Here is a 12457-nt window from a genome sequence, read left to right on the forward strand (position 1 = left end):
ACTGCAATTCCTGTAGAGTAGCTTTTATAGTGTTAATTCAGTATGTGCTACAAAATAAAAGCCTTTCCTTTACATTAGGTTTGTGGGCATTTTATTTTGAATTGTTCCAATCATGGCACTTCAAAGGAACATCACATGACAGGAACAGCCTGTGATGTCACTGTGCACATTCTACTGGAAAAACCTATAAATAGGGGAGACATTCAACCGACTTTAGTGGATCTCGGATGGCAGAAACACAAAGCAACCTGGTTGTTAAAGCAAAGACAAGGCAGACGCAGAGAAACGCAGACGCAAACGCTGACGCATCTACAATGGCAGAAGCAAAAATAGAAATGGTCATCACACCAAAACCTGAGGTTGATAAAGCCACACAACCAAATACTAAAAAGTCTCCTGTGGCACAACCACCAAAGGAAACGGTTGTGAAACCAAAGAAAGAAAAAAAGCAAAAACAGAAAAGAGTGGCTGAAGAACCAAGAAGACCAATTACTCGGGCATATGCCCGGGCTCTTCTTGAAGCTCAAAACAGCACGGGTGAAAACGGGTCAAACAAGAGGGCCTCTTATCACCAGTTTCAGGTGAACAAACTCCATGAAGAAATTCATGAGAACAAGCAAAATCACGAGGAAACGATTAAAGACCTCATAAAGCACCTGGAAGAGGCTTCTAGTAATAAGCCCAATGACATCAGTGAGACAGACACTCTCGCAAATGACAATGAAGCTATTGTCATATTGGATGAGGTGATAGCTACCCTGCAGGACCAAATCAGCCACCCTACCACAGAGCAGTGTGTGGAGTCTGCCACTCCAACCACAGAGGCTTCACACACTGACTCTGTAGGACTGAAGTCCTCTAAGGAGGCTGAATTTGAGCTCAAATGTAGGATTCAGCAAGAGCAGATTGAGATGCTCCAGAAACAGCTCCTAGCAGCTCAAAATCAGCTTGAAGAGCAGGCCGTTAAACATAGGCAGGAGCAGGAGACACTCAACCTGGAAATCAGTGACCTGAAATCCCAGCTCTGCCCCAACAAGGCCCTTCATGATTTGAAGGTAGAGTCTGTTGAGCGAGAGCTGAAAGGGGCCAAAGCTTCCTCACTGAAAATCCCACAGCAGCACAAAGAACAAAATTCCACTGCTGCAAATGAAATGCATAAATGTGAGCCTCTGAAAGAAAACGAGACTGGAGAACAGGAGAAGATGGAGAAAGAGGACTCACTGCCATCCACTGCAATGTCTCTGCAAGAGCCTCAGAAAGAAAAAGACACCACAGAACAACAGAAGATAAAAAAAGAAGAGTCAGCTGCATTTTCTGTACAGGAATCTTTGCAAAGTCTACAAGACAAACAGAAAATGCTCAATGTCAAGGTGGCTGAACTCGAGAATGAAGTTAAGAGCCTGCCAGAGATTCCGCCAAGTAAGAAGAAGAACAAGAAGAAGCGGAACTGTGCGCGTCCCCAATTTCACATAATTGGTCTCAACATCAAGTCCTAAAAATCATATTTATATACAACTAAATTGTCAGTGAACATTTGAACCCCTCTCGGTCGAGACAGAAGGCCACCCCTTCCTGAGCCCGGTTCTGTCAGAGGTTTCTCCTCATTAAGAGGGAGTTTTTCCTCTCCACTGTCGCCAAGTGCTTGCTCATAGGGGATTTGGGGGCTTTTTTTTTAACACCAACCACTGATAAGTTCACTGACATCAAATTTAAGACTCAGCAAATATGGAAATGGATCATTTGTCATCAAGTGAGGAATCATCCATTTAAAACATGTTTGCTGAGTCATATTTAGTTGTATATAAATATGATTTCTGTCACACTAAGGCCAATCACAGACTAATTTGGACAATTGGTAAAAAATAAATAAATTGAAAAAATTGAAAAAAAGTAGTTGTGTCATTGTTTCGTGTAGATTTCAAATAACATGCCATTTTATGTCAACATATTTCTGTTACATTTGTAGTGCTCGTGGTTTTATATTCTTATGATCCTGTTTGTTTGATGAGTATATCCTTCTGCCTTACTTCACATATTTACTGCTGCTTGGCTAGCTTTAGTCATGCTAGCATCAGCACGGGTAGAAACAGATACACATCAGAGACATCACATGTAGCTTGTGTTTATGTTCAGAGTGACATCTGATTTAAAAGCAGGCAGCAAAGCACTGAGCAGCATATCAGTCAGCACAGAAAACAAATGCCATAAATGTCATCAATTAGGCTGGAATAATTTGTTTCTAGTGGCTTCTATTGTAAGTTTTGTAACATTTCAGCATGACATCCTGTATGTGTCGTACACTGAGGACACTTGAAACTGATTCATTTTCTTAGAATGGAGCTAAAGATAAAACCAAAACAAAACCAGACTTTCATAAGAAATCTTTATTCTGCAGTAAGGGACATTAAAAACCTAATAATGTTATCATTAAAAATATTAAAATGTGAAGTAAGAGCAAAATGTATGTTTGATACATTCAGTCATGAGTATTTTATACTGTTATTATTCCTGTTAAGAGTATCTGGAATATGCACTTCTTACAGTGTCCATGTTACACAGTACCCTGCTCAAATGTAGGTAATGTTAGACATGAGTCTCCTGGAATTAGACCTCAGTACTGTTAAAGTTGAGTTACTGACCCGTTGCTGTGTCAATAAACGTGCAAAAAATAAGAGTGCTTCTGGTGTTTTGCTTTAAGATAAAGTCCCATATTTTTTTGTAGCTTTTTGAACAGATGCCGTCTTATTCTCAGCACTTTTTTCTAATTATTGTTCTCAGAGTTGAGATTTAATTCTTATATTTAACTCAATCAAGAAAGAAACAATTCAGTCTCTTTCCTTGTAATAAGTCAAATTTTCTTCATTTAAGCATAACATTTGGACAGTTTTGTCTAGTTAAAAGGCATAGATTCATTTGCTAGTTTTAACAATTGTAGTCAAGCAACTTTTGCTCACCCCACTGGCAGATTTTTTTTTCTTCTCAAAACAAGAAACTTTTGTCAGATTTAAGAATATTTGGCTTGTTTCAAGTACAACTGTTTATGCAGTACAGGATCTCAGTCAGGGGGGTACACTGCAAAAACTCAAAATCTTATCAAGTATATTTGTCTTGTTTCTAGTCAAAATTTCTCATCACACTTAAAATACGAGACGTCAGCTACAGAGACTGTGTTTGTGTGTTTTCCTCTTCTGCCTTGGTATACTTGGAGAATTACTTTCTGTAATTGACAGTTCTGCACTTTCTAATCTACATCCTGCTCCGATTTCTAATCCACGATGAAACGGTGCTCTTAAGTAAGACCTGAAGACTTTGTGCCAATTAAAGACTCGCAACAAGTGTTCTCGCTTTGCTAAATGCATAAAAGCTTGAAAAATGCTGTTTTGCGTTGTTGAACAACCTGTACTTGTGGCAGCTACTGCTTTACTGGACAGTGCAAATCTCTGGTAACAGTGAGTCACCAGTGCAGTATGTGCTGCATAATAGACCTGTTGTAAAGATTCATTTTCAAATAAATCAAAAAAGGTTTCAGTGCCAGTGCAAAAACAAACACTGCTGTGGGAAATAACACCAGTCGATCAAAAGTTAGTCCCTAACTGTGTGTTTCTCATGATAAGTGGGGTCCAACTTTCATGGTCCTGGTTTCTTTTAATCTATTTATATTTTGATTTCGCTTCATAGATCTTCATTCTTGTGTCCATATTTTCCCAGTGTCTTTTTCTTTGTCTCCTCTCTGATAGCTCCCTTGTCTACCTTATTTCTACTTCTCGTTTTATTTTGATAAAATGCTTTTTTCTTGTATGTCGTTTTGTACTCTGCCCTGATTGGTTTGACCCGTGTCTAAACAGCCTGACGTATATACAGTCCCATCTTTCCCCCTGTGATTTGTAAGATTGTTTTAAGCTTATTTCCCACACCTTATGCAAGCTTGTTGCCACCACATGGGAAAAAAAGCATTTCTGCCAGCCACAAGTCTTTTTGGTTTGGTGTGTTATTTCGTGATTTTGTTATTTACTCAGAAGGTTGAGTTTGGAAATGCTTCTGAGGCACAGAAAAAGAAAGTTGCTGGGAATTGCATTGCCAAGGCAAAGCATTTATAGGGACCGTGTGTGGAGTAAAGCAGACAATATTGTGAGTGATGTGAAGCATTCACTTGCCTCCTCTATCTATTCTTCCTTCTGTGAATTCCTATTTAGTTCTTCGATCCCTTGGACTTTGTGTTATTGGTTTTTAATTAAAAGCCAAATAAAGACTCACATATTTGTTCATTTCACCCACCTGTTGTGCACTGAGCTCAATAACGGATCAGTCCAAAATCTCCCACGTGTTTGCAGTAGGGTCGAGATTTGGTTAGAGCACACAAATCACATCATCCTCATCAAGCCTTTCTGTTACCATTTATTCCCGATGAATGTTATCCTGGAAGAGATCACTCTTATCAGTATAAAAAGGATTGGCTTCCCTTTAACATAAAAGACCAAAACTAGGATGTCTCTCAGAGCGTGACAGGGACAGCATATCTCCTCGCTGCAGGGGTCAAACACTGCTTTTTTAAAATGCCTTTAATTTGTCACCCATCTGTGCACAAGCAGCCATATAAATGCTGCATATCAATCACTGTAAAGGAAAATGTGTCCAACTTCATTGCTCCAGCTACTTAAGAGAAATCTGTGTGCATCTCCATTCTACTTAATAGATTCAGACTGAAATGAATCAATTAAACTTTAATCAGCGCTCAATTAAACTGTCTTCGCTCTCCGCTTTTTCCTCCTGACACCTTGGAGGAAAGATAAGTGATGCACACAGCAGTGGCCAGCAGCTTCCTGCCTCTGCTCGTCTGGATGTAGCCACATTCCCATCTGACAGTTATGAACACATTAGCTGTTCTACGTAACAGCGATACCAGACATTAGATGGGAATCATAGCTGTGAATTATTCAAGATCTTAATGAAATCCTCTCCACTTAATGTCTTTATTCCTGGAGCTCTGGGAGATATGTTATCAGTTAGTTGTCATGATACTCACATGCTTCATTTCTTGGTGTTGAAAAATACATTTTTTGAAACATTATGTGATTTGAGAGTATATAAAAGTGTGTGTCTCTGTATGTCAGCGATATCTTTTGAGGAACAAAGGAAATGGAGAAGCAAATAGACGTTTCTTCTCACAGAGTCACATTTGAGAGCTCTCAGTCTCCTCTGCGGAGAGTTTCCCTTCCTGTTTGACTCAGAGACGCAGCAATAATCAGGCCGAATCAGGACAGCTGTGTGTCACTTAACTCCCAGTTTCCTCTCTCGCTTTCTCCCTCCGTCTGTCACATTCTAATACGCTCATTGTATGACGGAGGTTACATGACAGTGAGGTATGGGAACTGATATTAGCTCTGACGTCAATTTTACTGGCATTGAAGTAATGGGCATTAACGCTGGAGGCGTTTATACAGGGATCGAGTGACATACTGTGCTAGCATTAACGTCAGTCAAGTCACCAGTGTGGTACAGGGTTGAAAACCAAATTTCAAAACAATGACAAGACTATCAGGATGTGCTGCTCTTCTCTGGTAGAGCATACCAGAATTGCTATACCAGAAAAGCTAAATAATTCTTAGTAAAACACATTAACCAACAAACATTTAACATTTTGTGTGGCCTCCTTTGGCCTTGATAACGGCAGTTTTTATGGGCGTTTCAATAGTTTCTATTTTGATATTAAACTCTAGATACTTTCTAGCTGTTCCCAAAGGCTTGTATGATTGGGTCATTGTCTTGTTGGTAAATGAACCCAAGACCAATTGGGTTCAGGGCACAAGGGATTTCATGTTGCACTAAGATGTTGTGGTAGATCTTCGTCTTCATGATAGTGTTGATTTTCTTGTATTGTGTTGACGTGGCAGTTTTCAGTGGGAGCTGCATCTTTCTTATATTGCTTCTTGTGACGGTGATTAAATGCCCTTGAGTTATTGGGGGTGAATAAGTACTAACAGTGCGTAAACTAATGAGTATCATTCAGCTGAAGCACACGTAACACCGAGCTGACTCTTGCTGTGGAAAGTAGAATAGGGACACATTCTTATTCTCAGTTTATCACGTACTGTAGATGGGTCAGATTCACTCGGCATCACACATTATATTATTTTCTCCACAAGTATTAAAAAGCAAATTCAAAGTCTCCGTAAGAAAGTATGACGGTGACAATGATCACAGGACTTCCACCCACAGGACAGGAGTTTCTGACCTGTCTAGCACAACAATATTTCAACTTTTTGAGTTCCTGTGTGGTTAGGGACCAAAACTATGTGGTTAGGTATATTAAATGATATGGTTTGGTTCAAAATACACAAAATACATGGTAAACTTTGACCTTCTGCTGCAACTTTTTCATCTTTACTTAGTCTTTACTACAGTTACAATAGTTATAAAGCATGAAGGGATTTAACTGTAATGTAATCTATTTTAGATGTGAAGACCCTTATGTTAAAGAGTTGCACTGAAGCACTGCCCAGTGAAATAAAATGTGATGCCAATGGATCCTGACTAACTACAATATGCAATGAGTTGAAAGCAACCTTATATTTCTGGTTTGAGCTGAAATGATCATTCTATGTTTGTTGCAGTTAAAAGCATTGTACCCTTTCTTAGTAGTGTAGTTTTGCCATTTAGGCATATCTTAAGCCAATCCACAAGCTTTTCCTAATCGATGATGAAAGATACATCCGATGAATGCTCTGGAATGTATCTCTCTGCTGCCTCTGTTGCAGTCCGGATGGCTGTTCTTCTGAACGGCCATCCGAACCAAAAAGGTGAGAAGGAAAAATAAAAAAAATGAGTATTAAATCCAAGTCCAAAGGCAATGTAAACCAGGTTCCTTTACCTGATACGCCCAGGACTTATCCTACCTCCTAATGTGGATTTAAATCTGATCACTGATCACAGATTCAAATCTGATCACATTTAACTACCAGAAAACATTAGGGAAAACCTCAAAAGGCATCTGACATAGCTGTAATATGTAATCGTAGGATTGCACAGGAAATTACTTCTCCAGAATCCTGTAATTACCGACTGTGGCCACAGATGTAGTGATGCTTCAAATGTGAAAATTATGACCCTATCTTCTTTAATTCCTCTCACGTTTCACTTCTGATCCCTTCAGGGTTTCAGCCAATGACTGCCTTAGCTAGCTAGCTAAGGATGTTAATTTATTGATTAGCTTAGAAATCCCATATTTAACTTAACAAAAAAGTGCAGCAGTACCTCAGGCCCTTGTACTGGTTAGTCCAGTTTGCTAGAGAACAACTCACACTCTCAGTTTGAAACAGACAGCTGTGATCGCCTTCAGTGACCCTACTCTGTCTGGAAATGCTGAATAAAAATGTGCAAGTTTTTCCATTACTGCAGCTGCCAATCATCATGAAGCTATACCCCAATTTTAGAGCACCAAGTTACTAATTAAAAACAAACTGAGAGGAAAAATGACCCCTTGAACCGAAATCAATGTGATGACTGATTTAAATGGCAGTAGGCGTCTTTAAAAGGGGCAGGGTTTATGACCTTTACTGCAGCCAGTCACCAGGGGGCGATAGACATTTTGGGCGAGCTGTCAGGTTGCGCATGGTTTCTACAGTCAATGGTTTCAAGAGAATACTCTGAGCCCAGGTTTTACTCATTCTTGAGAACAGCCTAATCTCATGTGAACAGCCTGATCCGCCCATAATTTAAACATTCCACAACTACCAGCGGAATACTAGAACATTACGACCACATCGGCTAAACATTCCAGAGCGGCTGCATCATTTTCTGACCTCAGTCAGTTCCTGAAAAGCCTCACTGGAACCTCCTTCACCAGTACCGGTGGTTTCTGGTACATCAGAGGTTAAAGTTATACCTCAGCTGAGATGGAGGCAGGAAGTGAAGCAGGAAGACCAGTGCTCGAGGGAGAAGAGAACAATGGCATCTTGTGATTAACAGCAGAAACTATGTAAATATTTGCTTCCTTGACACAAAAATAAGTTTTGCATCATTTTATGATATGAAACTCTGGGGTTTACATGCTGGAGTTTTAAAAAATTATGTAACCTGACTCTGGTTTGGAAACATAACTGGATTTGTAGCTCTATTACTCACTTATTAAAAGTCAAAGGAGATATTTAGATAAAGACGGAGTGCATGCGTGTGTCCATGTGGATACATTTGAGGTTTTCCTGCAGTAAATCAAAACACTTCCTTAACATGCTCTTCTGCACCTGTTTTTCTGTTATAGTCTTGCAAGTGTCACAAGTTTGGACATATCCATTAGGTCTGCTCTTAATGGTATTTAAAGGCTTGTGAGCTTGTAGATAAAGCTTGCCCTGAATCAAATGAATTCGAAAGTACAAACAGGCCACCAATCTGTGCCTAACTAAATGTCACAATTAACTCTGCCTGCTATCTCTTTTTCACACAAATGGATTTTGTATGTCAATACTCAGGGGAAATGGAGTGGAAGTGCATCAGGATTGATTCATCCTGAAGCTATACAATGACAACCCCAAGATGCACGTGCACGCTCGTGGAAATAAGGCGATGTGATTCGTTTGGAACACATTGAACCTTAGTACGGGGGCTCGTGGCCTGCGGGCTGCCTCAGTGCCAGGTGCTGTGTTCTCCCCTGCAGGCTGAATCACCGAACCTCACGGCGTCCAACCTGTCAGCACACACACTTGTCACGGTGATTAACAGCCCGCTGACTCACCCAGCATCCTCATAAACTAGGCTTCAGGTCCATGTGCGCATAAGGGAGAAGAAAGTGATAAAGAATGACAGAAGAGTGGGACGCCACAAGGATACTGGTGTGTTTTTCACCAGATTGGAGGTCCAGGGCGAGGTCGAGTGCCAGCCAGAGGACTTACATTGTGGGGATTAATTCTTAATGTCCGCTTTGACAGAAAACTATCAGTAGGCTCAGATCACATGACAAGGCCACGGATCATCCTAATTGGTTTCTTTATCAGTGGGGCCAGACTGGAGCTGCTGTGCCTTTAAATCATTCATGAATCAATCCCAAGACCTTTGAGGAGTAATTCATCTAACCGGTGTCATGTCTATCACATTATCCATGTGACTGTGTTTCCACTAGGTGTAAACAAGAACTCGGGCAAAAAACAGGTCATGTTAAAAGTGGCAAATTCACAAAGGGTAAGAATATCCTGCACTGAAAACTTCTATTAGTGTGAAAGGACCGAGCAGTCTCTCACAATGTAATGTATTCTACAAGTACATTACCAGCGATAACTCAAATACGCTTCACATGCACCATTAATAAAGTCTGTTTGATCATTTGAAGAATATTTGCATAGATTTGTAAGGTTTCCATACGGAACGGAGGCTCAGATGGGTTATTTCAACCATTTTATGTAAAACACTAAATCAGACACATGCTATTAGTCACAGCAGAGGAGTTTTCTATATTTTCAAACAGATCTGGAGAGGATCGCGCTTCTGGATTTTTTTGAATAATGTATTCTCATTCATTCTGACGTCAATTTTACTGGCTAGAAAAAGAAAAGATTAATCCCATCAATCTAACAGCTCAACCCTAATTTCTACCTTGACAGGGTTAATCATTTGAATATACAGTGCATTAATTATTGAAGTTAGTGCCGCTGTGGTGCTGGTCTGGATTATATACTGTATACAGTATATAATCTTCCTATGAAGATTGATGATGAATATTGACTGATGAATATGTGGCAGATCTGCTGCATATTGTGCATTAAACCGCATCGGTATATTGTTGTTATGCTTATATTTAGAATAAAGCCCCCTTATCATCCTGTCAAAATTATGTTTTATGTAGATTTTCCTACTGTGGATTGTTGCTCTCTGTCATGGGTTTCACATATTTATCTGCTGAAGGAGGAAAGTTTTTCTGAGCTCACCATAAAATTTGTTTACAAGCATATTTGTCACATAGACATATAAATGATAAAAAAAACACTATGTTGATATCATAAAAATTATACATTTTAAGGAAAAAAATCTTTATCATTTAATGTGACACCGAAATGGGTCCTCGGGTTGCTGCGACTGTGAGTACGACTTCAAAAGGGACAAAATCCCTCGAATTAGCTGATTTGCCATGAGAAAGCACTTGGTGACATTGGGGAGCAAGAACTCCTTTGTAACGGGAAGAGATCTCCAACAGAAGCAGGCTCAGGGAAGGACACTAATCTACTGGATGTGGTTGGGTGATTAGGAGGAAGTCCTGATGATTTTGAGTCATGTGACCACTCTCATGCTCAATAGCCGGTTGACAACATCTAGGACCATCTCCAATGAATAAGGGAAAGTCTGAAGGATTTTAACTATTTATGTTTAAAAAAGGCTTCATCAAACATTTGTGCCCTGCAGCCTGTTTGTAACTTGATGACCCATGGCCTAGTTTTCCTGGGCCAGAATTTCCATTAGATAAAAGAGCCCAGAATAAGAGGAAAACTTTTCTTTATTTCCTTTTGGGACTGTGTTATGCTTGATATTAATTATGATTAAATATTGATAAAGATATTGTTGAGAGTAAAAAAAAGAGCCAGCAGATCTCACTGGTAGACCAAGGAGGCCCACTTTTTCGGATTATAAATTAATGAGAGTGGGAGTATTCGATATGCCTCCCAGCCCCTCCCTCTGTGTAAAAAAGGTGGGCGGGGCGTAGTTACACGCTGTGTGTCCACTGCTCGCCGGTTTTAGGAAGATTATCGCGGCGGGCTGGTTAGGAGAGGGGACCACACCGTTGCTTGTAGCCGTTGGTTGGCTTCCAGCAGCAGCATCAAGTGGACGAGGGAACCCCGATGGCATGTGGTTCACAGACGGTGTTAACGGTTAATTTTCACACGGAGAGAAACGGCACAGGGGAGCCAGTGTGAGCCCGAAGATTATGTCCGGAGCTGGCTCTGCTGCTGGGGAGAAAAGTTTGGAAGTAGGGATACGCTCAAATCAGCGGCGGTAAAATGGTAAATATGTCCTTTCTGCTAATACGAAGTCAGTTAGCGAGCTAACGTCTGTGAAACTGTCGGATTTGCTGTCTGACCGCCTAAATCTCCACCCCAGAGTTTATAAGTTATTTATAACCGTCGAGTTTCTGTCATTGGGATGAATTGGCGTTCCTCCTCTTTCCAACAGCTGTCAGTCAGCTTTTCGCCGACTAGTCCCGTCACGTATTGTGTTCACGTGCCTTGTCACACTTCATTTAGAAAATCCCGTTTTTCCCCTGCTTGTTGGAATTTGTGTGTATCCTGTACATAAACAAAATATTTACACACTCATTATTTAACATTTGGAGCTTTTCTTGAATTCGGCACTAGTCTGATACTTTAATCGATTATTTTCCGAAATGTTTACCTTTTTAAAAAATTGATTATTGATCATATTGACGATATGTTAGGGAGCGTTAAATTCACAGATTTCTTAATGGAGTTTGGTTCAGATGAACGGAGCTTATTGTAATAAAATTTTAAAGCAATTTTGACTCCACTACAGGATGTTTTTATTGATCCAGACATGATGCATACCAGTGGGAAAACTAGTCTGTCAATTTTCCGTTGTTTATGGCTATTTGATAAACACAAATGTATTTTATGCTTGAGTAGATGAAACCTTTCGTTTATTGTAGGGGTGTCAAACTCACATACAATTCAATTTGTACTCAAATAGGTCCATACTAGTTAAAGCCCTACATAATAACTTGTGTAAAAAAGATACATTCCTGTTTTTGTTTTTTGTTTTTGATTTAAACTATCACCACGATCTAAAGAAACTACTGTCAAAATATCTGTATATGTCTTATAGAGAGATCAGCTAAATTGGAAGCTGAAGTTTTTATTTATTTTATCCATTGTTTTGATGGCCTCTTATGAATTCATACTTATGAATTTAAATTGAAACACATCTGTACCAGCGTTTCCTCAGCTGGAACTGGTAGCGGGATTCTAAATCATACTCAATAAACCCACAAAGATTTATTTTCAGAAGCATTCAGCATGCATTGGATTTCTTCATGTTGCTTTTAAAGTTTTAACTCTTGTAGCTACACACAACCGTCTTGAAGTCTGCTGGGTGAAGCTATAGGCCTATAATTATCAAGACTGCCTGCTTTTACCAGCTTTTACCTTTAATAATCATCACAATCTGGCAATGAGGCGTGCGCCAAACTGCTGGACAAACAAAAAGGAAAGCAGTTAAGCAGAAATAGGATCTAACCCACATGCTTTCTTTTCTCTGCATTATAGCCTGAAACATCTCATGCAATGTAATACTCCCTGAGTCTTTACCCTTAATGTTATCTACCCTATCCAAAAGCCAAAACTGTAAAACCTTTCTAAAAAATCTGGCCCAGCTGGAAAACTCAGTCACTAGAGAGTCACACGGTAGATTTTTGTGGAATATGATGAAAGTCAGTACAGCTTCAATGTAGACTCGTAATAAGTGT

General features: G+C 39.8%; 1 protein-coding gene across 2 annotated transcripts in view; it reads left to right on the plus strand.

Moving 5' to 3' along the window:
* tmcc3 (transmembrane and coiled-coil domain family 3) overlaps positions 1-12457 on the plus strand; it is a 120991-nt gene that overhangs the window by 73783 nt on the left and 34751 nt on the right. The window contains exon 1 of one of the 2 annotated variants that reach the window (XM_084911130.1): positions 10693-10982. The exons of the other annotated variant lie outside the window; for it this stretch is intronic. Coding sequence (XP_084767256.1) covers positions 10980-10982 — 3 coding nt within the window. The 5' untranslated portion in view covers positions 10693-10979. Of the gene's footprint in view, positions 1-10692; positions 10983-12457 lie in introns of those variants that run through there. 2 annotated transcript variants of the gene reach the window in all.

This window comes from Perissodus microlepis, chromosome 17 (genome assembly GCF_051167445.1).
Source record: "Perissodus microlepis isolate ML-2025 ecotype Zambia chromosome 17, ASM5116744v1, whole genome shotgun sequence".
Taxonomy (NCBI): domain Eukaryota; kingdom Metazoa; phylum Chordata; class Actinopteri; order Cichliformes; family Cichlidae; genus Perissodus; species Perissodus microlepis.